Genomic DNA, 27261 nt, shown 5'->3' on the forward strand with positions numbered 1-27261 from the left:
TTTCGACAGAACACCAGCGGAAAGCTCGTCCAATACCTTTCTATCTTCATGGAGACCAAACCAGACCAAGCTACAGGTTAGATCTGTGGAAAGGCGGCTGCTCACAATCAGCACGCCTTTTTTTCTAGGTATGTTAAACTATAAAAACACCTGTAATTGAGTAAATGTAAGGTAGACCTGTTTAATGTCGTACTGTGCAACATTTCATGCAAAGCAATGACATCAATAAAAAACATGCAGGTGATCCCCAAACCAAAAAATTACACAATGCACCTTTACGATAGCATCAATATTAGATTTCTTTGAGAGTTCAGTGCAGTTGTTGGACCAGCTCTAAATCGCTCTCATATTGGTCTCTGTTCTGGCTCTGATCCATCTCCTCAGACTCTTGTTTTGGTTTATAGTCTCTTGATAGCAGTTCTTTCTGGATCCTCTGCTCCCGCTGCTTCTTCAACAGCTCCAGAATCTGCCTCCGGTTCTCCGCCATGGCCTCGTACTTCCGCCGCTCCTCCCGCCGCTGCTTCTCCCGCGCAGTGACCAGGCTGGCGGGCTCCGGGACGGACACACTCGGCCCGGCGATGGCGGTGCTCCTCCTCTGCTGGGGCCGGGACACGGGGAGTCTCTGGCGGATATCGGCCGAGACCAGGCGGGACTCCTGCGGGGGGAGAAGCGACAGAGAGCTCCAGAGCTGCCGGGCGTGCGACACATCCTCCGGGGAAGAGCCCTCGAACACAGTGAGGTATTTCTCCACCTCCGCCTGCTCCTCCACACTCTCACTGTGCGGCAACATTTTTAGAAAAGGTGAAATAAACTTAGCTAAAGTTGCTAAAGATGCTAAAGTTTGGCTAACAGCAACAGGTGCGTTTGTTGGAGGCAGTAACCATAGAAACCAGAGAAGGCTACGGCAAGTCAGTGATGACAAATACATTTTTTTGGGGGGGTGGGGGTTATCTCTAAAGTTCAAATAAATAGGCAGAAATTGTGCAATAAAGTAGTAGTATTTTCAAGAATATAATGAAAACGAGGAGAGCGGGTGAATACAATGTATTTATTTATGTAAGTTAACAATTCTAAAACATATAGCTGGATAATGCTGCCCCACAATGGCAAGAGACCTGAGCTCACCAGAGTGTCAGTGAGAACAATGACTTCAAAGTTCCTGTTTAGTCCAGACAAAAGTATAATAGGTAGGGTTCCCAAGCTTTGACGAGTAGTTGCTATAATGAAGAAATATTTGTATGTGAAAAATATTGAGCTCAATATGGACCTTTGACCCTTATTTCACAATCCTGTACGCTGCCTTTGTATCATGAGCCAAAAATAAGGAGTCGTGCAAAGACAAAAGGCAGTAACAGTTATGATCATTGCTGGATTTTCCCCAGACTTCCATCCGTTATAAGAACACCTCACTGAGGTCTAGTCATCATGGTGTTTGTTTGAAATGATGTAGAAGAGCTTTGGATTTCCTGTTTAGTGCTTATCAGCATTGTGTGGCAACGCTTACACAGTTAAACAGTCTGACACACAACTTACTGTGCAGTATACGTAGTATGTACAGTATGAATAAATACACCAAATACTTTCACATTAAAGATAATTGAAATATAATTGAATACAAAGGTATATTTATTTAAAGTGTTAAGACCCTGTGCCAAGGCAGAATGATGGTTATGTGATAGGGAATTTTTGTTTGCTACACCTAAAAGGCATACAAGTAAAAGTACAGTGACGTGGCTAAAATACTCAATTAAGTATAAGTACTGCTTCCAAAATTGAACTAGTTACTAGTTACTTTTAAATGTTTTTAGCTGTATTTTATATCAGTATTTTATGTAAATTGAACTGTTTAAAGATGAATTTAGTAGTTTCTCTGAGCTCTATCTAGTCCATGGACAGTCTATGGACCAATCAGAGCAGGAGATGAAGTGATGTTATCAGTTTAGAAATAGGCAGAGATAGCAGTGAGACTGCCGTCATGGATTAGGACAACTGGGACTTATGCTGTACTCATGGAAGTATAATAAGATATGTATAAAATATTAAGTAAGTTAAATAAGATGTGTAATAAGATATATTTTTTTTAATTATAGATCCATGGCTGTACTCAGTGCTCATATAATTTAAATTACAATTACATGGTCAGAATTAATTAAAGTATAAATTTAAATATCTATTGAATAAAGTGCAATTTTACCTCCAAAATCCGCTCAACTACAGTAACATGAGTATTTGTAATTTGTTGTTTTCCACTCCTGATAATAATACATAGAAAGGCCAGGACTTTCTCTCAGTGGGACTTTCCTGTTTATATAAAGATCAAGAAGATGGGCCCATTGCTCCAGCCCCTCCTCTTTCCAGTCTGGTCCAGTGGGCGAACTGTTGAACCCACGATGATAGAAAGCCTCCACATGAATGAACGTCTGTCTGATATATCATTTTAAAATGTCTCACAGTTTCGCTTATTGCTAAAAATGGCTTTTTACCACTTGAATCAGGAGTACAGTAGTTAAATTTGAAGGTCCTATATTACACAGAATTGACTCTTGTGAGCTTTAAAGGTGCGCTTTGTAACTTTTTCTGGTGGAGGATCTGTTACCTCCTCGTATCCATGGAGATGTTATTGCTTTGTCCAGAATGCTCTACAGCACAGGTGTCAAACATGCGGCCCGGGGGCCAGATCCGGACCTCCAAGACCTTTAATCTGGCCCTCGGCTGATTTTCTACACAAAATGAGAAAAGTGGAGCCGAGTGCAGGATTTTACAACAAAAATTGACTTATTTCTTTCTACAAGTTAATTTTAAACAAGTTCATGTTAAAACATTGTGTTGAAATTGTATTTTTTTTTTTTTAAGTTTCAGGTTGTTCATAATATTATAATATTTTGTAAAAGAAAGAGTTCATCAATTAAAAAAGATTTCTGTAATAGATTTGTGTTTCTCTGCACAAATATTTGAACTTATTGTTATTTTTGGGGTTTATATGACATGAGTTCTCTGATCTGGCCCCTTTGGGATCGAAGTCGGTTGGATACGGCCCCCGGACCAAAATGAGTTTGACACCCCTGCTCTACAGTATTGCATTAAGCAATCTATCTTCATGGAGGAAAAAAAAAGTGACTCCACCAAGCCAAGTTGCAAGTCAGATCTGTGGAGAGTAGGGCTGGGTATCGATACATACCTCGAAACACAGACCACGATGCGATACATATCTCGATACAGTTAGCTTTTGATTCGATACGATATATTTCAAATCGATTAGTTACAGTTCAGTAAAAAATAAAGGCTACATCATGACTGTGATACTAAAAGTCTTTGTTAAACCACTTCTTGTGCAATGTTTATATGAAACACACTGATTTTAATCATCAGAACAGTGAAAATGTCAAATGTGTCGCATAAACGAGTTTCCTTCCTCTGAACAAGCAACAAAGCTGTAGCTCTGTAACAAAATAATTTAGTAAAATATACCAAAAAATACTCTTGGCGATACATCGATACAACAGCCTACGATATTGATACTGCATCATCACATTAAACAATACGATATATCGATATTACGATATTTTTACACACCCCTAGTGGAGAGGTGACCCTGCTCATGTTTTTCAAGTGTTAAAAACTCCTGTAATTGAATAAATGCAAGATAAGTTTAATGTTACTGTGGAACATTTCAGGCAAAGCAATAACATCTCTATGGAAAAAAAAATCAGATGACAGACCCTCCTCCACCAGAAAAGTTACACAAGCTATGGTATAATGTTGTTACCTCCTGAAAAACATGCCCAAAGTTGTGTTGTGAATGCTCTGTTCCACCTTGTGATGTCATGAAGCAGTAGATTTCAAGATAACAGTGACCTTTTAGCTTTTGTCCAGTAGAGATGTGCAGTTCTACAGCTGAAATCATCAAAATGATTCTTTAATTTATTCAATATTTTACCAGGGAAGTCAATTGAGAACATCTTTTCATTTGCAATAATGACTTGGCCAAGAGGTAGTATAAAACAACACAAGCCGAATACACTGACACATCAACCATAACATGAAACAGTCAAAAATTTGCAGATTAAAGATATAAGTGTTAAAAGCATGTGCAATGATCCTGTAAAATACCCTGGATTGAATTTTTAAAAATCGACAGAGGCACTGAAGGTGTATAGAGTTTAAAAACAGTGAGTTTTTTCTGTTTCAGAGAAGAACTTGGGCAGGGTTTGTGCGTTAAACAACTCCAGATGTTTTTGATGAGAAAAACATTATAACATAGATCAGAAAATAACATAGTATGGGCCCTTTAAAGTGTAGCATTGTAATTAATTAAGTTTGGTCTCTGTATAAAAAAAAAAACAGAGAGACTTACCAGGCAAAAGAAAAGGTTCAACTCTATCTTTCCTCTGAGTTGATTCAAACAAATTAGCCAGAGCCCAATACAATATAATAATAATGCTATTTTAATATCTCCCAGGTCCCAAGTCAAACCCTTGTTCGGTCAGGTCCTCAGGTCAGCGATGGGCAGTTCCTGTTTTTTCACAAAAGGGGCGTGGCCTGGCTCTGTAGCTCCTCCTTCTGGTGATTCCTTATGTCAAAGGAGACTCACCTGCTCTGAACTGTTCTCTGTCCATCCAGCGGTGAGGACACATCTACAACTCTGTAAGTACACACTAACCTTCAGAAATATCTTGTTTCACGTTTGTATGTCAGATATTGTAGAAATTGCTAGGATTCATATTGCAATTAATATTTCAGCTACTTTAAAGGTGCACTGTGTAACTTTTCTGGTGGAGGATCCATCAAATGCTTTTGTCCATGGAGATGTTATTGCTTTGTCTGGAAAGTTTCACAGTATGGCATTAAACCTTTCTACATTCATGGAGACCAAACCAGACCAAATTACAGGCCAGATCAGTTTTTCTAGCTGTTTTTGAGCTATAAAAACACCTATAATTGAATAAATGTAAAGTAGAGCTCTTTAATATCATATTGTGGAACATTCCAGGCAGAGCAAATCCATATGACATATCCATAGAAACAAGAAGGTGATGGACCCACCCACAACTTTGGTAATTATTACAAAATATATTAATTTGAATTAGGACTCCTAATGCACTGGAGTACAATTTTGTTCCAATTACTTACTCAAAATTATATATATATATATTTTTTAAGAGAATTTGAGCTTTGTATAACATTTATTGTATGAAAAATACAAATGATATGGATATGAATTAAACCCATATTTTGGTATTAGTAAACACTGCAGAATAAATGTCAAATGTAAAATAAATAGGCTTGAAAGGAAAGGAAGGACATTTGAAAAGGGTCAAGGATTCATGTCTTTATTCACAGTGACTTTGACCTTTAGTAAATTATTATGCAAATTCATTATCTATCTAAAATTTGACTGCATTTGACAATGCATCTACCATGTAATTTCCACTATAAATTTTTCATCTGGACCTTATTTGTAGGTCTATGATGTTTTGACCTAGCTGTGGACTCAGTGATCAAAGCAGGAATCAATTTATAACAAAGTATTATATAAGTAGAATGGTCAAAAGTACTCAAAATGGTGCCCCAAAACAGGAAACTGAAATCTATATTTATAAATGTTTTTTTTAAATGTCAACACAAAAAAAAAAATGAAATGAAAACTGTAAGACTGGTTGGTGGTTACTGGTGTTAGTGGTGGTGGCAGTAGTATATAAAAGCAAGTATTTAAAGTGATAGTGATAGACTTTCTGGGGTTGGAAACAACCTCCATGGATATAGGAAGTTAAAACCATAGTTTGGAACATTCACCACGGCCATAATGTGAGATGCAAGACTGCTCAGATTAAGGACGCATGTTTTTCAGTGCAATAAAAACAGACAAAACTAGAGTATTGGCGATTGCAAATACTGTCATTTTTGAAGTACCATCTTATTCTGTATAAAAAACTGTGCAAACATGTTCTGAAATGTGATTCTTGTCAGTTCAGTTATACAGTTTGTCAGTTCATAATTCAGACTTTTTGTCATTTCTTCTGGAGGCTTTTAAACTATGAACTTTGAATAGAATCCTATTTTTAAAACACAGATCTAACCTCAGTTTTGCAAAGCTTGTCAGAAAAATTGCAATTAGATATTTTTCCCTAATCGTGCAGCCTTTCCAGAAACTAGGTTTGTCAAACGAGGGATCAGATACTAATCAATATGAAAACTAACATTGAAACTAAATACTTGTCACAATCAAAGGACGGAAACAATTAGTATACACCCATGAACCACTATGGAACCTACCTGGACCACTGAGGGATTACACACATATAAGCCCACATGGGAGTAGAAAAGAAATAAATATGATTTAATATTAAAAATCAAATTCTATTGTCTAAATAAAGAGTATTTTTTATTATCATTGTGGTATCTGAATCAGTATTTAGTATTGAGTCTATTCCTTAGTATTGAAATTGCGTTTGACACTACAACACTACTAAAAACATTTAAAAATCAAGATATGAATTCATATTGTATTGATTTTTAGATTTTTTTAAATATTATTGCTTCTATTATTTTTATTATTATTATTTATTTTTATCATTATTATTCTTGATGTCACTGTCCCTTTGCCCATCGCTGCCCCTCTGCCCTGCTTCTGTTTGGGTGTAAACTGCAGGCTCCACTTGGCACAGCTCCTTTTAAGGCAGCGGCTGTGTCTTTATTCCCCTAAAAAACTCTTTTGGTGAGTGGATCCGTGGTGCGTTCAGGAGCACTGCGGGTTTTCCAAACATGGTCATTGCATCGAGTGCGGAGCAGATCTGCGGCGCTGTTATCTACATACTTATTTTCATTTTCGGGGTGCTGATTTTACTCTTTTATGATGACAGGTAAGCGACAGTAAATGGATGGATGCAAATATAGGGAAATTATGCTGTTATGAAAATGATGGTTTTAATGAAATCTTGTATGACGCTGTACCGGAGCATCTGGGGATCTTCTACTTAATTCCCGCTTCACTTATCAAAATTGTAAGCTTCTAATGTTTTGCTAAATAGACCTTAAGAGCTTTAAAGCCATAGTGTGTAACTTTCTTTTGCCAAAAATAGACTAAAATAAAAGCTAATGTTTTTTTTTTTTTTTTTTTTTCATTATGGATGTTTTTATTGTATTGAAAAATATACAAAAACATGCATCCTTACTCTGAGCAGGCTTGCATTTCCACAAACCTGGCTCTTATTTGGCCTGGACTAGGACCTCCTCCTGCTTGTTTCCATGGAAATGTTGTTCCTGTGGCTATAATACTTGGCGGTATGACATAAAACTCAACTTAAAATATTTATAACATAAAGTTAATGCAGAATAATGCAGTTGATTTTTGCCTCCAGAAAGTTCCATACTAGTACTTTAATGGTGCACTGTGTCATGTTTCTGGTAGAGGGTGCACCACCTGCTTGTCTTGATGGAGAGTTATTTCCTCATCTGGAATTTTGCATATGTTCAGTTACAGGCGTTTCTTCTTTCTAAAACTAACTATGAAATCATGCATGCTGGCTCACTACTCCACAAGTCTGACCTGTAACTTGGCTTGTTGGTGTCACCTGCTTGTCTCCATGGAGATAGATAGGTTTGCTGCCTTACTGTGGAACATTCCAGCAGTAAAGAGCTGAAAAGGTTTCTGTTAGAAGCTATTGTTTTCAGCCTTATTTCAATAACACTTCAACACTTCATGCTCCTCATGGATTATTTTTTACAGACTTTAAAGGTGTACTGTGGTATTTTCTGGTGGAGGGTTCACCGCTTTTTGTGTCCATGGAGATGTTTGGCATTATGTTTGGCATTAATCTGTCCCAACCAGCAGGTGATGCTACTAGGCCAAGTTCTGGTCAGGTCCACAGACCTAGGTCAGGTCTGTGGAAACGCAAATCCGCTTACATATTGAATGTTTTCCAAGTCACTTTTGAGCAAAAAAAACACCCGTTATTTAATAAAGCAAGATAGATATGTTTAATGCCACACACTGAAACATTCCAGGCAAAGCAATAACATACCAGATAGGAAATGTGCAGACCCTTCACCAGAAATGTTACACCTTGCACCTTTAAAAATCCTACTGTTGTACTTTTGTTTCAGATTGACTATTACGACTGCTGTTTTTTCATAATTCATGTGTTATCTGCCTCTCTCTGAATGGAGTGAGCATGTCCTCTTGGTTTTCTTTTGACTTCTTAGCTGCCCAAAAGTGTAAAAAATGTGTGTAAATTCTTCTTTTTTTTTTTTTTTTTTCTATATTTGTTCTCAGCTCAAACCGCAGACCCAGACCTTCTCCCTCCTCTCATCTCAGTGGCAGCAGTGACCTTCCCAAGATGGCCGACAGCGACGACAGCAAGTTCCTGTTCCTGCAGAATGACTTCAAAAACAGTGGACTGGCTCAGGCCGACTGGGCAGCCAAAAAGATGGTGTGGGTCCCATCGGAGAGAGAGGGCTTTGAAGCTGCCAGCGTCAAAGAGGAGCAGGGAGAACAGGTGAATATATGCATTTGATGTCATAAATATACGAGAATGACCATAAGTAATAATTAATGGAATTGCATACACACTATTATAAGTTTTATTATAGTATAGTCAGTTTCAATATGTTACTGCATATGTTACAGCTTTGCGTTGCCTAACCACCTAGAGATCTACTTGAAATTGGTTTGTATTGCAGTTCGTCAAGTGGTGTTATAATTATTTTTTGATTATCCACAATGACCTGAGCAGACCAAAAACAGTACAATCCTGTATTTACTTTCAGTCACATGGTCTCATAGGTCACCACTTTTCTAGTATGACCAGGTTTATTGTCCTTGGAGGTAGAAAAGTTCTATGCAGTTGTGTATTACTGGGTTTCAAATGACATCACAGTTGTTTAGGTCAATATTATTTACCACAATACAGAGGGAGGCAGCTAAAATCAGTATTGTTCAGCTGCAGATTTTTGTTGTTTTGCAGCCTAATCAGTAATAGAAATGATCATGTTTCATATTTGGGAATTTACCTTTACAAGATATCACTACAAAATACAAGCACATCAGTATCCCGGTTATAAGCCATATCCTGGTTATGTCAGTATTCGGGATACTTTGTATACATGCACCATGAAGAAACCGGGATACTCAAAGAAACTGATCATAACCAGGATACTCATGTGCATGTATACGCACTCACTGTCTCTTGTACCGATCTGGGAATGTGACACCATCACATGCTAGAATCTGAAAACCACCAGTACTGTGGAAGATACAAATACAACTACTATACTACTACTATACAAATATCAAGCACTCACTTGATATAAAAAAGAATAAAATATAAAAAGCCGCTTGTAGTGGACCAAACAGAAAGGCAAAAACAAATAAGTTTAAATTTTATAAAGTCAAAAAAGGTAATTGAACAAAAGCTGAAATTAGGCAAATTATATTTAACAAAAAGCCAGACCCAACTGGGGTTCACTTAAACCAAACTGAACAGAATAAAACTATCCCAACCAGACAAAAAACAGGGGTGTTTACATGCAGGAGGACTAACTAAAACTGAACACAAGAGGGAGGAATTACACTAAATAATTAACTAAAACTACCAACTTAATCAAAGTAACAATAAGGCAAATAATCATAATAAAACATTATTATCATAAACAATGATAATAAAGTTACCTTAAACAAAAACTAACTTTAACAAAATGGACTCTTGTGAGCTTTAAGCCATGGTACAATGTTGTTACGTCATCACTATCAAAAACATACCTGGAGTTATGTTTTGTTTCATTCACACATTTGAGTAATCCTTTATTATTAGTCTGTCTATATCTCCAAAGCTCAAAATGCTCTGTTCCACCTTGTGATGTCATGAAGCTGTAGTTTTGAAGTTAACAGCTACCTTTAGTTCAGTAGAGACTGCCAATTCCAGGGCTGAAAGTATCCAAATAGTCCTTTAATGAGCGCATTAAAAATACACCAATACAGGCCTCTAAAATTCTTACTTTTTGTAGTTACATAATTAGGATTTTCAATTAACCAGTTCATCTTGACTTGCTTAATTCTAGTGTTATATCAGTCTCTGAATAGAGTTTCTGGTTTGTTCCCGTAGGTGCTGGTGGAGCTGTCAAACGGGCAGAAGACCACCGTGAGCAAAGACGACGTGCAGAAGATGAACCCCCCGAAGTTCAGTAAAGTGGAGGACATGGCGGCTCTGACTTTTCTCAATGAAGCCTCTGTTCTACACAATCTCAGAGAGAGATACTTCTCCAGCCTCATCTATGTAAGAGAGAAATTAGATCTGTAATGTTTTTGTGATGTGGTTTGGTGACAGCTACGCTTTTGGAACCGTAATTCTTGTGTTTTTGTATTCTTGCGTGTAGCTGCAGTAGGTTTGAGGGTAAAAATCATTTATTGATTTTTGACTCGTCAACATTGTACAGTTTTGATATGGATCGGGGCAATAAGGCGAGACACTGCAGGTGAACAGGAAAAAAATCTTAAATTTCGAGATATCGATTTGAAACTTCTCCTGCTGTTTTGTATTACAAGTTTTTCATCATGTGGTGTTTTCACTTAAAATTAAGGCATATTATATGTGTAAAAATTGCCAAAAACTATTGTTTGGACATTCAAAACAGAAACAGATTTTAAAACAGAGCAGGCTTAAAATTCTTGCTTCTTTTTGTTGACATATTAGATACTAAAAATATACAGAGATGATTTTGGATATCTTATTTGGTATTTGAGTGAACTAAATCTGACTGAAATTTTGCCTAAAAATTCAAAGTAGTTAAATCTATGATGACCCTAACCCTATGATATCAAAAAACTCAAATCAAAATCTTGTTAGGCAAAAGAATGTAAAGTTTGGTGTGTGTAGGTGCTGCTTTAAGGACTGATTTTGAGAACACACCCTTTGAATATAATGCTATGGCTGCATGTTAGTAAATTAAATATTAAAACATGTTTCAGTGGACAATTTTGTTTAGTCCACATGAAAGCTTATATGCTGAGAGACCAAACAGAGCAAAAAAAACTAAACAAAGAAAAAAGAAAAGGTAGTCACAGCATACTGTAGTATTAGCAGCAGTAGTTGTAGTAGTAGTTGCAGTAGGTGTTTTGGCTTTGTTGGCATTGTGCACTGTATAAATTTTATAGCAGAGAGTAGACCTTGAGCTTGTCTCCATGGAGATGTTATTGCTTTGCCCTGAATGTTTCGCACTATTACTTTTAGCTTAAACTACTGGTCAAAGGTTTTAGAACATCCTAAATTTTCTAGTTATTTATTGCAATTCAAGTCTTGCAAGTCCAATGTAGAGCTTGCACAGACAGAGGTAAAAAAAAAAGATATAAGATAACAAAACACAAGTCCAAGCTCTGCCAAAAGTACCTCAAAAAAAAAAAAGAACATGTCCAGCACAGTCTCCAGACTTAAACCCCATTGAATTAGCTTACGATGAACTGAACAGAAAAAAGAAAGTTAAGAAACCTACAAGTGCCACACATTTATGGGAACTTCTGCAACAAACTTGGGAAGAACCTTCTGAAGAATATTTTATTTCTATTGTAAAAAGAACGAGCCACGAGTCTGTTCAGCTGTTATATCTGCCAAAGGTGGACACTTTCATCAATCAAAAGTTTAGAATACGTTTTGGTCAACAGTAAACCGTAAAAAACTGGAAAAAGTGTGGTGTTCTAAAACTTTTGACCAGTTCTATTTATTTTACGTGTATTCAATTACATGTCCACAAATCTGACCTCTAACTTGACTCTGGGGACATAGCCTGCTTCTCTCCACAGACATGTAGACATTTAAAGCTCAACCAGGTAATGCAATAGTAGCAGACTCTCCACTACAAAAGATCCACAGTATATCTTTAATGAGAGCTGAACCAGCCCTTATATAGGCTACTTCATATGGGCAGTGGGCATAGGCAGCGCTTATCTGTAGATGTCCCTTTTAGGTCGGATGGTCCATGTATCCCGTTGGATCTACTATTATTATTGCAGACCTGTTTTGGGGGTAAAATCTAAACTGTGTTGATCTTTGTATAGACAGTGCAGTGAAGATGAGCTGGCCTTATACAGTAAGAGCAGGAGACAACACAAGACCTGGTCCCAGCCTGAGTGGACATTATAACAAAACATAATTACAGCAGGCAAAACAACAAAGAAAATTTAGATTTTTTTTTCCTTCTAACAACTAAAAAGCTATTTTCTTATGTATGTTATAATATTTCCTCATCACAAACAGACCTGGAGATGTGTTTTTGGTTTCATTCTCATGTTTAACACACAAATCCTGCATATTTTGTTTTTCTCTCAAATTGAAAACACACTGTTCCACTTTTTGATGTTATGTGGTAATACAAGAAGTGCTCCACTGTGATTTTAAACTCGCTAAAATCATTTGGATGATTTCAGCTTTGGAATTGCCCATCGCTACTGAACTAAAAAGATAAAACTATCTCTTCAAGACTTCACAAGGTGGCTTTGGAGATGTAGACAGACTAATAATAAAGGATTACTCAACCAAAACATAATTCCAGGATTGCACTGTAGAATCATTTGGATTATTCCAGACCTGAAATTGTCAATCTCCACTGAATTCAAGGTAAAAGGTAGCTGCTGACTTGACATGACATCAAAAAAGTGGAACAGACTCCAGATTAGTCCCAATTTTGCTATGGTATATTTTTTGTATTTTGCTATAGTTAAACCAACCCCTCTCTTCTCTCCTCAGACCTACTCGGGCCTGTTCTGTGTGGTGGTGAACCCGTATAAGATGCTGCCCATTTATTCAGAGAAGATCATTGAGATGTACAAAGGAAAGAAACGCCACGAGGTCCCTCCACACATCTACTCCATCACAGACAACGCCTACCGCAACATGATGCAAGGTACTCATACTTACAAGAACAAAACACAAGTTCAGATTTCTTTGGTTCTTAGACCTGAAATATTACAAGCCAGGCCTCGCTTCTTACAATATTTGTTTAGTTTTACTTGAAGTTATGTATTGACGCTAATACTGTCTAGAATATGACACAGTATGGCATTAATATGATATAGCTTGAATTGATCTTTTCTAATTTATCAGTTAAGAGTAAGATTCAGATTCAGAAAACTTTATTGGCTGAGCTAGGAGACACTTGGCTTTGCTCAGCACCTGCTTCTTCCACAGAGAATACAGCTCCCTCAGTTTAATCCCTGTAAATTTTGAGCATGTTCTGCAGTTTGTTTTTATTCTTCAACGATTGAAACCAGCAAATAAAAGAAAAAGTAAGCAGACTTTCGATAAAAGAACAATAAAAATAGTAGAGAATCGTCTTGTTTAAGCTTGCCTCTCCATTGATATGACCTGTAACTTGGCCTGGTAGCGTGACCTGCTTGTCTCCGTGGAGCTTTAACTTTCATACACACTGAAAGATTTCAGGCAAAGCAGTTATCTCCCTTGTGTCCACCACCTGCTTGTCTCCATGGAAATGTTATTACTTTCCCACAGACATGAAGGTTTTGTTTTAACGTGGAAACAAGCAGCACCATGCCGAGTTACAGGTCAGATCTGTGGAAAGGCAAGCAACATTCCAAGCAAAGCTATTACAGGCAAGAGACAACACCTGAATTCCCATCATGCACTGGAACAAAACAAAAGTACAAAAGTAACAAATTAAAAAAGGAATTCAAGTATTTTATTTAAAATACAAGACATTTAGATGATGTCTGTATGTATGTATATTTTATTTCAATTATAATTTAGCAGTGCATTGGATCATTTTCCATTGACATGTCCTCTTCTTCTCTTCTGTGGGAAAGCCCTTGTTCATACATTGGGTTAAACATGAGGAGAACCCAGTGTTATTGCTGCTGTGAGTGGGGCCTTACATGGAGACCTGAGATATTTATAGAGTCTAATCTGTGTCCGCTCCGATTCACTTCAGTCAAACTATTTTTCCTCCTCAGATCGAGAAGACCAGTCCATCCTCTGCACGTGAGTCAAACTCTGCTATTTTTAACTGCTCCATGAACGGACTGCTGCTGCTGCTGATACTGCTCTATAGACACATTAGACACATGTTTAACTGGGTCAGGGTGGTTTGCCCCTCAAGAGTTTTCAGATTCTCACTTAAAGTTGTACTATGTAACTTTTTGATTGAGGGTTCATCACTTGCTTGTTCCACAGTGTGACATTAAACAGCTGTACCTGCAATGTTTTGCAGTATGGCCTTAACCTTATCTAACACAACATGCCACCTGGCCAAGTTACAGGTCAGAGCTGTGGAGAGGCAATCCCACTCAGAAGAAGAATGGTTTATATTTAGTAATGGCAACATCTATAATTAAATAAATGCAAGATATATAAGTCAAATGCCATTATGTGAAAAAAATCCAGGCAAAGAAACAACTCCATAGAGATAAACAGGTGGTGGTTACATAGTGCACCTTTAAAGCAACACCATGTAACTTTCTGAAGGTGGCCACCTGCATGATTCCATAGAAGAAGAAACTTTAAACCATACTTAGGTTTTAAGTTTAGAGATTGATTATAACAAAAATATTTTTCATGGAAACAAAAAGGAATCCCTCCTCTAGCCTTCAGCCCTCCTTTCTTTTTTTTCTTTTTTTTCTTTTTTTTAATAAATTATAAAAACTGTTAAATAGCTTTTACTAGTCATGCATGTGCTGTCTTTTCACCTGCCCTTGTGTTGTGTCTCAGAGGAGAGTCTGGAGCAGGAAAAACTGAAAACACAAAGAAGGTGATTCAATATCTGGCTGTCATCGCCTCGTCTCACAAAGGAAAAAAGGATGCCAACCCTGTGAGTGACCCCTGCTGGACAAATTGAACATTATATAAACCCATTTAAACATCTTTGTCTTGTTATTTTACAGCAACAACCGGGATCTCTGGCTTTTGTGAGTATTTTTAAATATCAGTAAATATCAGTGACCCTTCAGCTTTGGAGTCTCTCTAAATCTGAGGAAGGTCACACTGCACTGTGGTCTGTCACGTCCCTGTGCAGTTGTCCCATTAGTATTATTTTAAGAACATGTCAAAGAGCTACTTATTTCCCTGCAGGAAAACTGAAGTCAACCTTTCAACAAACTTTACTTGAAGGTGCATAGCGTAACACTGAGAGCCCTTAACTGGTTTGTCTACATGAAAATGCTATTGCTTTGTGTAGAATGTTTCACAGTATAGATTCAACCTATTTATCACAAGCAGGTTACAGCACTATGCTAGATTACAGAGTCGCTTTCTGAGCAATTGAGACATCTGTAATGAATAAATGCTAGATGGATATGTTTAAAGTCATACCATGGAACATTCCAGGCAAAGCAATAACATCTCCAAGTTGTGCAAAGCACCTTTAAAGGAGACATATATTCTGCATATTTTAAGTACAAACTAGAAAAGCACTCAGAGAGCGCAGACCTCCGCCAAGGACTACCCCCATTTTTTATATAAATTGCGATAAAATCAGTCTTCTGGATCAGATCCGGATCAGCCTTTGGAATATGAAAGAGGATCCCATTGTCCATCCCTGAGTCAAATTTCATGGAGTTTGGTCAATAATTAACCGAGATATTGAGAAACAAAATTTTTGGCCCCATTTACCACAATGTTAACTAAAATTTCAAAGTGATCCAGAATCCAGGATTTCTTCCGGATCACCCCCAAAATGAAATCAGTTCTTCCTTTTCCCATTTCCAACAAATCCTGAAAATTTCATCAAAATCGGTCCATATCTTTTTGAGTTATGTTGCTAACAGACAAACAAACAAACAAACAAACAAACAGACAAACGCCGGCAAAAACATAACCTCCTTGGCGGAGGTAATAACTTGCACAGTGCACCTTTAATAAACCAATTATTGAACGTGTATTCCTTTGTTGTGTCCTGCAGGGAGAGCTGGAGAAACAGCTTCTCCAGGCCAACCCCATCCTGGAGGCCTTTGGGAACGCCAAGACCATCAAGAACGACAACTCCTCCAGATTTGTACGGCTTTACTTATACTTTAAGAATAAATATATGAGTTATGCACATGAAACATTATCTTCTTAACTCATTGATCTGTTGTTTTCAGGGGAAGTTTATCAAGCTGAACTTTGATGTGACCGGTTATATTGTGGGAGCCAACATTGATACCTGTATCCTTCTCATATGTGAAAAAAAATAGATTTCATTCATTCTGAAGCAAAGCACCATGGTTTTTTTTTGTGTTTTCCTGAATACATGATGCTCAGATTTACTGGAGAAGTCGCGGTGTATTCGTCAGGCTCACACAGAGAGGTCCTTCCATATTTTCTACTACATGGTGGCCGGAGCGAAGGACAAGATGAAAGGTCTGAACTCGAGCTTTTATTATGAGCGAGGAGGTTGTGGGTTTGATTACTGATCTATTATCACTCGTTTTATGTTATTGGATGTTTGCAGGAAAATCACCATCAGTATTTTTTTCTATGTCTGGATTATAGTTAACAGAAATCAATACTTATGATAATACTGAATGATTTTGATTTAACTCAGATGACACACTGAGGCAAACTAAGACATAATACAAAAACTATACAATAACTAAATTCTAAAAAGAGTTTAGTAAAAAAAACAAACTAAAAAACTTCTCCATATTTACTCTTTGTCTCCACTGTGTACTACTCCATTCATCTGCCCATTCTTTCCATATACAAATTCAGTGGTTCCCTCATTTGTTCACAATCGTCCAATTTGTCTTTTAGAATATGACATATCCTTTCTAGTCTCCAAGCACATTTGAAGATTTGATTTTTGTAATTAAAGGTGCATTGTGTAATTTTTTGGTGGAGGGTCTGTCAGACGCTTTTCTCTGTGGAGATGTTATTGCTTTGCCTGGAATGTTTCACAGTATTAAACCTTTCTATTATCATGGAGACCAAACCAGACCAAGTTACAGGTCAGATCTGTGGAGAGGCGACCCCGCTCACAGTCAGAATGCTTGTTTTTCTAGGTGTTTTTGAGCCATAAAATCACCTGTAATGGAATAAATGAAAGGTAGAGCTGTTTAATGTCATACTGCAGAACATTCCAGGCAGAGAATTAACATATCCATAGAAACAAGACGCTGACGGACCCCCAACAAAAAAGTTACATAGTGCACCATGAGGCGTACATAGCAGGTGCACTATGTAACTTTTTGGTTAGGGCATTTGAGCATTTTCCAATGTGTGTGTGTGTTTTTGGCAAATAAATTAACCTAAAATTAAACCTAAAAGTGAAAATCAGGTACAGCTCTTTTGAGTAAATACACAAAGTTCATACCTCCTCCACATTTGAAGGTTTCATTGAAGTTCATTCCTCCTCCCTTGTGTTCCAGAGGATCTGTTGCTGGAGGCCTTTAACAGTTACCGGTTCCTGATGGAAGGACACGTGGAGGTGCCGGGACAGGAGGACAATGAGATGTTCACAGAGACGCTGGAGGCTATGGAGATTATGGGCTTCACTGAGGAGGAGAGGATGGGTACACAACAGGCTCATTACACATATATATGTGTACTAGTATATGTGTAGCACTCTGAATTTAGCTGTACACATTTATCAGTATGAAAGAGATCGGGAAAAGGAGGAATGTCCAGCTCAATACTTGAATCTGACTGGACAAACAGCAGAACAAACCAAGAAATTAAACTTTTGATAAATCTTGTTGAGAGAAAAGCACAAACATCTTTCCCCTCACAAATACACAAAGCATTTACCACTGCATATTTAAAAAAAAATAGTCTGAAATACATGTGTTGGCGTTGTAATGTTTGTTATGGTTTGTTTGGGTGCGTCACATTTGGCCAAAACTACAATGCTGCCTCCTGTGGCCACCAGTGGTTCAGACCATCTGGCTTCCTCTGGGTTTGTGAGTTTGTGAACTGAATCTAAAATCGGCTTTATGTAAAACAAACCTTCTGTGTTGTCATAGGGATGCTGAAGGTGGTGTCCACAGTGCTACAGCTCGGAAACATCAACTTCGAGAAAGAACGAAACAGTGAACAAGCCACGATGCCCGATAATACTGGTAAACCTCTGATACACTCCAGTATCACTTAGTGTTTAACAGTGTATTTGTTTATGAGGCTTTGAAGGCTTACTGGTAAACCTCTCACCCCCAGTATTACTTAAAGTGCATGTAACAGGTTTTCATGTTTTTTTCTAATTATATTGCTTTTTTGAAGGTTTTGTGTTGTTTTGTGTGAAATCCAGATTAATATTTGAATTTAAGTAATTCTGTGTACAAATTCCGCCTGTTTTTCTCTGCAGCTGCTCAGAAAGTGTGCCACCTACAGGGCATCAATGTAACTGACTTCACTCGCGCCATCCTTACTCCCAGAATCAAAGTGGGGAGGGAAGTGGTGCAGAAGGCCCAGACCAAGCAACAGGTAACAGTATTTCTAAGGTTATGAGGAAGTAAAAATGGGGATTGATAGAATAATGTAACAAATTCTGATGCAATTTATCACTGCAAGAATAACTGACATGTTTAAAGGTGACATATTTTGAAAAATCAACTTTTATGTCCTGTTTCACCTACCCCCTATCCCCGCCTACTGCTCTGTACTTATTGCAGTTATTCAAAAAGTTTTACCTCTGAGTTATACAAAAAATGAAAACTGTGAAAATCATAAAAAGCATTTGCTGGCTTCTGAAATGAAAAACAAATGCCACTACGAAAAGGAAGTCTGTTTCAGTTATTGAGCTGTATTTGATCAGTAATGTGGTTTACATCAAACAAAAGTATATCACATAAAATTTAGATCTGGATATGATGAAATTAATTACTAAATGTCGCAAAAAGATGTTTAAAAATAAATTAAATGTGTGCATTTTGTGTTTCCAGGCGGACTTTGCGGTGGAGGCACTGGCAAAGGCGATGTACGAGCGGTTGTTTCGGTGGATTTTATTTCGCGTGAACAAGACTCTGGACAAGAGCAAGAGACAGGCCTCCTCTTTCCTCGGCATCCTCGACATCGCCGGGTTTGAGATATTTGAGGTGAGATGCCAGACTTTCTTAGATAACTGACCATTTGACACAATTCACTTTGAACTGAGTGGGTTCAGATTTTTTATGTTAGAAAAGTCATAAACTTTTGGCTGCTAATACATTTGGAACAGGTAATTAGAGAGATATACTGTAAGTACTTTATTGATACCAAGGGAAATTCAAGATTTGCTGCTGTCTCCAGGAATGGTTCTTTCTCACCTTGAGGAGAGGAAGAGCCAAAAGTGTCCCTCCTCTGTGTCCTGCAGCATTAGTGCACACAGCGTTATTTTCTTGCTTTGTTGTTTATAGTATTACATTTGTTGTGGTTGCTCAGATCACTTCTGATAAGCCTTTATCCTTTATCCTTATTCTTTATGTCTATGACCACGTCTCATTTCTCTTTCCTCGCTTCCTTCTCCTTGATTCCTCTCCTCGATTCTGCAGGAAATGGATGAGGGAGCCCCGCCCACAGAGGAGACACAATGAGGAGAAAGGATCTATACTCCTCACTGAGACCAAGACAGTTTGATTCTTTTTTCTGATGTCTACTTCTGAAGCCTCCCTCATCTTTACTCGTTCTGTGGTTTTCTTCAGGACACCGCTTAATATGACATATTTGATTGACAGCTGAAAAACTTAGGCTCAAGAAGAGGAAACAAGGAGAAGGAAGCGAAGAAAGAGATGCCATGCAATACAGAATCATACATTTTGCATAATACAGATCTAAATGTAAAAGTTATATGTGTTGTATTTGATTTCAGGATAACTCTTTTGAGCAGCTGTGTATAAACTACACAAATGAGCGTCTGCAGCAGCTGTTCAACCACACCATGTTCATCCTGGAGCAGGAGGAGTACAAGCGGGAGGGCATCCAGTGGAATTTCATCGACTTTGGCCTGGACCTGCAGCCCTGCATTGAGCTCATCGAGAGACCGGTCAGTCATTATATTACTTTTATTTATGCTTTTCTCGTGGAGGGTCTATCAAATGCTTTTTTTCATGGAGGTGCTTACTTTGTCTGGAACATTTCACAGTATGGCATTAAACCTTTCTATCTCCATGGAGACCAAACCAAACCAAGTTACAGGTCAGATCTGTGGTGAGGGGACCCCACTCACAGGTAGAATGCCTGTTTTTGTAGGTATTTTTGAGCTATAAAACCACCTGTAATTGAATAATTGTAAGGTAGAGCTGTTTAATGTCATACTGTGGAACATTCCAGGCAGAGCAGTGACATATCCAACCAACCCCCAACCAAAAAGTTTCACAGTGCACCTTTAAAACAGTTTGCCGTGGTCTAAACTCCTCATCTTCCTTCTTCATATAGATTTTAAGCATCCTAATTATTCCGCATGATGAGTTTATAAACTGTCATGATAATGTTAACAACATCTAGAATACTAACTGTGCACTTCTTGTTTCTTTGACAATTCTTCAAACCTTCTAATTGGACTCAGACATCACACAGCAAACTTATTTTAGCCTAAAGAGATGTGCATAAGTGGAAAAAATTTGACATTTTGATTTTTGATCCAGTGTACCTATAATAGAATAGTCCTACCTCTAATACTCAAAATTGTGAGATGAACAATGTGAAAAAGCACTTCTTAAGAATTGAACTGTAATTATATTGTATCTTCTCTCACACTCTCCATCTCTACCCCTCCTCTCTCTCCCTGTCTCTCTCTCTGTCTCTCTCCCTCTCTCTCCCTTTCTTTGTCTCTCTCCCTCCTCGCCTTCTCTCTCTCTCCCTCTTTGTCTCTCCCTCTCTGTCCCCTTCTCCCTCTTTTTCTCTCCCTCTCTTCCTCTCTTTCTCTCCCACTCTGTCTCTTTCTCTCTCTCTCTCTTTCTGTCCCTCTCTCTCTCCCCCTTTTTGTCTCTCTACCACTCTCTCCCCCGCTCTCTTTCTCCCTCTCTCTCCCTTTCTTTTTCTCTCTCCCTCTTTGCCCTCTCGCCCTCTCTCTCTCCCTCTTTGTCTCTCTCTCTTTCTCTCCCTCTCTTTCTCTCTCTCTCGTTCTCTCCCCCTCTTTCTCCCTCTCTTCACCTCCCTCTCACTCTTTGTCTCTCTCTCTCTCTCTCTCTATCCCTCTTTATCTCTCCCCTCTCTCTTCCTCTTTCTCTCTCCCCTTTTCTCTCTCTCTCCATCTCTGCCCGTCCTCTCGCTCCCTTTCTCTCTCTATCTGTCTCTCTATTTGTCTCTCTCTTTCTTTCTCTCCCTCTCTCTTCCTCTTTCTCTCCCTCTTTCTCTCTCCCTCTCTTTCCCGTCCTCCCTCTCCCCCTCTCGCTCTCTCTCTTTCTCTCCCTCAGAATAACCCTCCTGGTATTCTGGCTCTTCTGGATGAGGAGTGCTGGTTCCCGAAGGCCAGTGACACTTCGTTTGTGGAGAAGCTCCTGAGCACTCACTCTGGACACGTCAAATTCTCCAAACCGAAGCAGCACAAAGACAAGCTCATGTTCACTGTCCTGCACTACGCCGGGAAGGTACTGACCAATTTATATCACTCATGCATGTTTGAGTAATCTAGTGATCTCTCCCGGGCCCTATTCAAACCCTCCTTACGGTTAGCTGTAAGATTCTGTCCAATGCTTTGAGTATTATCTGTCACATAAAGGTGAGTTGTTGTAAAGTTTTAAGGAGTATTATCTGTTCCATCAGGGTGAGTTGTTATACAGTTGAAAGGAGTATTAGAAAAAGTCTCCAAAAGTCTATGATAATGAGAATATGAATTTTAATTGTTATAATTGTTAATATTATTTTCCCCGTTGTTTTCTTCAGGTGGACTATAACGCTGCCAGCTGGTTAACGAAGAACATGGACCCACTGAACGACAATGTGACGGCTTTACTCAACAACTCTTCTAACAGCTTCATCCAGGATCTGTGGAAAGACGGTGAGGGGCTTTAAAGGGGAGGACTACAAAGAAAGGGATGGCCGGATTGATCGATTTAAATATTAATCAGTACTATGCATTTCACAATACAGTATACTTGCACACATTTTGATTAATTTTAATTGAAATGATTTAGATGATATATATTCCAAAAATCAATTAAATGAATTTAGTATCTAAAAGCAAAATTTAGTGACCAGTTTAAGTAAAGTTTGGAACATTCTCCAAGGAGATAGATAAGTTTAATGCCATACTGTGGAAGATTATTGCCAAAAGAACAACATTTCCATGGAAACAAAACAAATATAAGAGTCCACCAAATAAGGTGATGCAAGCCTGCATGCAGAAAGTATGCTTGTTTATCTCATTTTTTCAGTGCAATAAAAACAACCATACATGCTTTTACTGAAGTTTTATTTCTTGGATTAAAAGTTACATACTTTAAGGTATCTTGAGGTCACTTATGCCAACTAAGCACAAGTGACTTGGTGTTTTAGTTTGGCACTTTTGCTTGTAGAAAAATGTTTTTTTTAATGATTTTTTTTTTTTTTTATGATAAATTATCAAAGAAAATGTGAGTTTATGCCTCTTCTGTAAGGTGGTCTGAATGTAACGTAACATTTTTTATCCTGTGCCCTGTTATTGTGTTTATTTATTTAATTATTTACTTATTTATTTCTCTTTACAGTGGACCGGGTGGTGGGTCTGGACACTTTGACCAAAATGTCAGAGAGTTCTGTCCCAACGAAGTCCAAAAAGGGAATGTTCCGCACAGTGGGGCAGCTCTACAAAGAGTCTCTGGGGAAACTCATGACAACTCTACACAACACACAGCCAAACTTTGTCCGCTGCATCATTCCCAATCACGAGAAGAGGGTATGACTACTACTACTACTACAACTATTTCTGCTTCTACTACTTCTACTACTACTGTGACTGCTACTGATGCTGCACTGTAAAGAAAATATTTTATTATCATCCCCAACCCTGAAAAGAGAGTACAACTACTACTGCTGCTGCTACTACTACTACAACCACTACTACCACTACAATTTTTTTTCTGGAAATAAAAATATCTTGAAATCTTGAGTCAACAACTCAAAAAAAGATTTGTAATTTGAATTTAAAAGCCATGCCTCACTCAGCTGCAACTGCTGTGTCGGAGTGTTTTTTTTGCTGTGTGATACTCACTCATTATTTCTTTTTCTGTACCTGTTTTAGAGTTCAAATTTCAATGTTTTCTGAGTAATTTTTGGCTCATTCAGATGTCTTACCTATTGTATCATGCATCACAAGATACTCCATTTTTCCGTGTTGTACATGGTTAATATCACTGTATCGTATTGTTGTATTCCAGGCCGGTAAAATGGACGCCCCGCTGGTGTTGGAGCAGCTCCGGTGTAACGGGGTCCTGGAGGGGATCAGGATCTGCAGACAGGGATTCCCAAACCGCATCGTGTTCCAGGAGTTCAGGCAGAGGTTGGAATATGACAAGCTTTTATTTTGAAAAGTTCTGATGTTTTATTTTGAAGTCTAAACCTGTGGAGTTGTCATTCTAATTTCAGGTATGAGATCCTGGCGGCCAATGCGATTCCTAAAGGATTCATGGATGGAAAACAGGCCTGCTGTCTGATGGTGAGATAATGTATTTAAGCTCTTTTGGGCTACAGCCTGCTTAAGATTATTGGTGTGTTCACACACCACATGAAAATCTGCACTAAACAAAGAACTTAAACTGGATTAGACCAGGACTAGAACAGTATGAAACCAAGTCTACATTAAGATAAAAGCATGCATTTCTTTACTCTACTCACTGATAAATTTACATGAAAAAACTAAATACCTCATATATGATACATTCACATCAGACTGTTTTAGTGAAGAAACAAACCTTTATTGAAACTTTGTCAAATTGGATCTGTGTTCAGGTGAAGCACTTGGACCTGGACCCAAACCTGTTCCGGATCGGTCAGAGTAAAATGTTCTTCAGGACCGGAGTCTTGGCTCAGCTAGAGGAAGAGCGCGACCTCAAACTCACTGTCGTCATCATTGCATTCCAGGCTCAGGCCAGAGGCTTCCTCGCCAGAAAGTAAATACACAATTGTTTAAGTTTATTTTAATCTCTTCAGTTACATGAGATATTATTTTGTATTCCTAAAATGTGGCCTTTTGAAAATTCTCAGCTCTGATGTAAATGAACTCACATTTATGATCATTCTTTTCCAGGGCATTCTCTAAGCGCCAGCAGCAGCTCACGGCCATGAAGGTGATCCAGAGAAACTGTGCCTGTTATTTAAAACTGAAGAACTGGCAGTGGTGGAGGCTCTTCACTAAGGTACTGGCACTGGGTAACATATATACAACATTATTATAGGTTTATTTAATGGAGACAGTGAATGTTAATGAACACAGATACAGTGAGGAAAATAAGTATTTGAACGCCCTGCTATTTTGCAAGTTCTCCCACTTAGAAATCATGGAGGGGTCTGAAATTTTCATCGTAGGTGCATGTCCACTGTGAGAGACATAGTCTCTATGACAAAGGAATAAAGGGTAGGCATAATAAGCTTACGCTTCAGCCTACACCTTTTCAGTCTGTGTATATTAAATATGTCTGTGAATTAATGTCAAAATATACCTGTGACCGAATAAATAAATAATCCAAAAATCAATCTGAAAAAAAAAAAATCCAGAAATCACAATGTATGATTTTTTAAACAATTTATTTGCATGATACAGCTGCAAATAAGTATTTGAACACCTAAGAAAATCAATGTTAATATTTGGTACAGTAGCCTTTGTTTGTAATTACAGAGGTGAAACGTTTCCTGTAGTTTTTCACCAGGTTTTCACACACTGCATTTTGGCTGTAAATATGCCGGACTGTAGCCATGTACTCCATTCATTATCCCATATTCGCTTCCAACCCACTCAAACACACACTCTGGTTTCTCTTTCCTCACCTCCTTCTCCTTGATTCCGCTCCTCGATTCTGCAGGAGATGGGTGAGAAATTCCCTCCCACAGAGGAGACACAACGAGGAAAGTATATCTAAACTCCTCACTGAGTATTTTTATCATATAACAAGAAATAAATATTAAAGATTTGCATTATCACGATAAACATAAACACCTATCATACACTAGACCCAAAATAGGCTCGTACACACCACATGTCCCCATTGAAAACATTATGAATATTGTGATATGTTTTATTCCAGGTGAAGCCGCTGCTGCAGGTGACCCGACAGGAAGAGGAAATGGGTCAAAAGGAGGAGGAGCTAAAGGCAGCGAGAGAGGCGGCGGCTAAAGCGGAGGCGGAGCTTAAAGACATCACACAGAAACACACCCAGGTCTGACCTGTTAAAATAAAGTGGGTTTATTTTGGACTAATATGGAGCAGTATTTTACATATTTAACTATTATTCACCCTCTTCTTTCCTGCTAGTTCTTTCCTTTTCATTTAGAATGCTTGGAGTAGCTGTCAGGGATCTGTGAGCATAGCAGCTTTTTGTGGTGTATTCCCACAGTTGCCAGGAGAGGGTGTACGAATACCCAAACAAAGTGCTAAGAAATGCAGCCATATAGACATTATTTCAAAGTTCTGTTCTTTAAAATGTTTTGTTTTTGTTTTGTTGTTTTCATATTTTTAAAGTGTATTATGTAAATATTTTTTTTGAGCTTTCTACCATGTTATTATGTTGTTCCCTCATCAGAAAAATGCTTGATTTTATATGTCATTCATGCATGTTTTAGTAATTTAGCAATCTCTTCTGGGCCCTATTTCTATTTCCTATTTCCTATCCTTACAATTAGCTCTAAGATTGTGTTCAATGCTCCACCCACAAACCTACATCACATGACAGTTCTCCATAAATATACAAAAACATGATACAAAACTGTACACAGCAGCTTAGTAGGTTAGTGGGATGCATTTGAATTGTGTTGTGATATTAGTTTGAAGGGAGAGTGTCTTAGAAGGCAAATATTGCATTTTTGAAACAAGGTAACATAGTGATGTAAATATGTAATGTGTTAGCAGTAAATACCCTGTAGAAGTCAAATAGTCTCTCTTTAAGACAGTAAAAATTAGGTACAATAGCATAATACATATCAAATGTCCTTGTATTGTGTGTGTAGTTGGTGGAGGAGCGTGCTGCTCTGGAGATAAAGCTGCAGACAGAGACAGAACTGTACACGGAGGCCGAGGAGATGAGACTGAGGCTGGAGGCCAAACACAAGGAGCTGGAGGAAGTGCTCAAGGAGATGGAGGTCCGACTGGAGGAAGAAGAGGAGAGAGCCAACTCTCTGCACGACCACAAGAAGGAGCTAGAGCAGCAGCTACAGGTACAAAGAACCCTCCTAGTATTTCAGCTCCTCTCTGTTTTAGATGTATTAGAGTACTAGGCACTTAGACCTGTTTTAAAATGTTAAGGCAAAAATAATTAATTATTTAATTAATAATTCTTGATAATTATCAAGAATTATAAAATATTAGCTGATGTAAGTCACTGCTTGTGTGCAGAAAAATACAACTGAATTTCCTTTTCAATTTGTTTATCTATCTATCTGATTTGTCACATTTGTATGTTTCAATATTGTTTGCAAATAGTGATCAGCAGTACATTTTATTTTGACAAGGAAGTCCATACACTTGTCAGCTGCTCCTGCTCCCAACAAACATCGTTGGTGGAGCAAAAATTAATCACAAGTTGGCGGTTAGATCTCAGCTCCCACAGGTGAATACTGTTGTTGTGTCCATGGGCAACTCACTAAACAACCCTCGCCTCCAGTGTCTGCTGCACTGGTGTGTGAACGGGCAAGGAGTTCATTTATGTTAATCTAAGAGTGCCTTGAAGATAGAACATCATTTCCCATGTAACCATTTATTTTACCCATATTCTTTGCAGTGCTCAAACAGTGCAGCCGGTTAACCAGTATCCTATAGAGCATGTTTTCATTCAGAGTTCATGATCATCATGATGCTCTTACACTTTCTTTGCAGCACGCGGAGGCTCATATCGCGGAGCAGGAGGACGCATTCCAGAAACTTCAGATGGAGAAAAATTCTTTAGATGCAAAAGTGAAGAAGACGGAGGAGGAGATTCTGATGATGGACGACAACAACAACAAACTGCAGAAGGTGGGAATTTACATGTAAAAATATTGTACTATATTCACAAGAAATTTAAGATCAAGGAGTAAACCACTAAATATGCTGCATTCATACAGCAAAGTGAAACTGGGGCAGACCACCAAAGCCTTGTTGATCGTAGTGCTGCTACTACTGCTTCTGGATTTATGAAAAAATAATATATTTTATTATCTAATAATAAATATATCTAATAATAAATCTATTTTATATTAGATTTAT

The 27261-nt window shown here is 38.1% G+C and overlaps 2 protein-coding genes across 3 annotated transcripts in view; one reads left to right on the forward strand and one right to left on the reverse strand.

Moving 5' to 3' along the window:
* Positions 1 to 310: 310 nt before the first annotated feature.
* hoatz (HOATZ cilia and flagella associated protein) lies at positions 311 to 887 on the reverse strand. The gene has a single exon (XM_020925966.2). The coding sequence runs from the start codon at positions 788 to 790 to the stop codon at positions 311 to 313; it is 480 nt and encodes a 159-aa protein (XP_020781625.1). The 5' UTR covers positions 791 to 887.
* A 3688-nt stretch (positions 888 to 4575) lies between these two features.
* LOC110161129 (myosin-11-like) overlaps positions 4576 to 27261 on the forward strand; it is a 49242-nt gene continuing 26556 nt past the window's right edge. For both annotated transcript variants that reach the window (XM_055152629.1, XM_055152630.1), the window contains exons 1-25: positions 4576 to 4644; positions 8273 to 8495; positions 10101 to 10271; positions 12735 to 12891; positions 13955 to 13982; positions 14709 to 14808; positions 14882 to 14905; positions 15898 to 15990; positions 16079 to 16142; positions 16239 to 16337; positions 17345 to 17488; positions 17939 to 18034; positions 18277 to 18395; positions 18854 to 19006; positions 19759 to 19932; positions 21305 to 21478; positions 21774 to 21888; positions 22577 to 22764; positions 23246 to 23367; positions 23454 to 23523; positions 23817 to 23977; positions 24115 to 24223; positions 25109 to 25240; positions 26028 to 26234; positions 26893 to 27030. In XM_055152629.1, the coding sequence (XP_055008604.1) occupies positions 8337 to 8495; positions 10101 to 10271; positions 12735 to 12891; positions 13955 to 13982; positions 14709 to 14808; positions 14882 to 14905; positions 15898 to 15990; positions 16079 to 16142; positions 16239 to 16337; positions 17345 to 17488; positions 17939 to 18034; positions 18277 to 18395; positions 18854 to 19006; positions 19759 to 19932; positions 21305 to 21478; positions 21774 to 21888; positions 22577 to 22764; positions 23246 to 23367; positions 23454 to 23523; positions 23817 to 23977; positions 24115 to 24223; positions 25109 to 25240; positions 26028 to 26234; positions 26893 to 27030 (2997 nt within the window). In that variant the 5' untranslated portion in view covers positions 4576 to 4644; positions 8273 to 8336. The remainder of the gene's footprint in view (positions 4645 to 8272; positions 8496 to 10100; positions 10272 to 12734; positions 12892 to 13954; positions 13983 to 14708; positions 14809 to 14881; positions 14906 to 15897; positions 15991 to 16078; positions 16143 to 16238; positions 16338 to 17344; positions 17489 to 17938; positions 18035 to 18276; positions 18396 to 18853; positions 19007 to 19758; positions 19933 to 21304; positions 21479 to 21773; positions 21889 to 22576; positions 22765 to 23245; positions 23368 to 23453; positions 23524 to 23816; positions 23978 to 24114; positions 24224 to 25108; positions 25241 to 26027; positions 26235 to 26892; positions 27031 to 27261) is intronic.

The sequence above is a fragment of the Boleophthalmus pectinirostris genome, unplaced genomic scaffold, assembly GCF_026225935.1.
Source record: "Boleophthalmus pectinirostris isolate CB_2022bp ecotype Guang Dong unplaced genomic scaffold, ASM2622593v1 HiC_scaffold_17, whole genome shotgun sequence".
Lineage (NCBI taxonomy): Eukaryota > Metazoa > Chordata > Actinopteri > Gobiiformes > Gobiidae > Boleophthalmus > Boleophthalmus pectinirostris.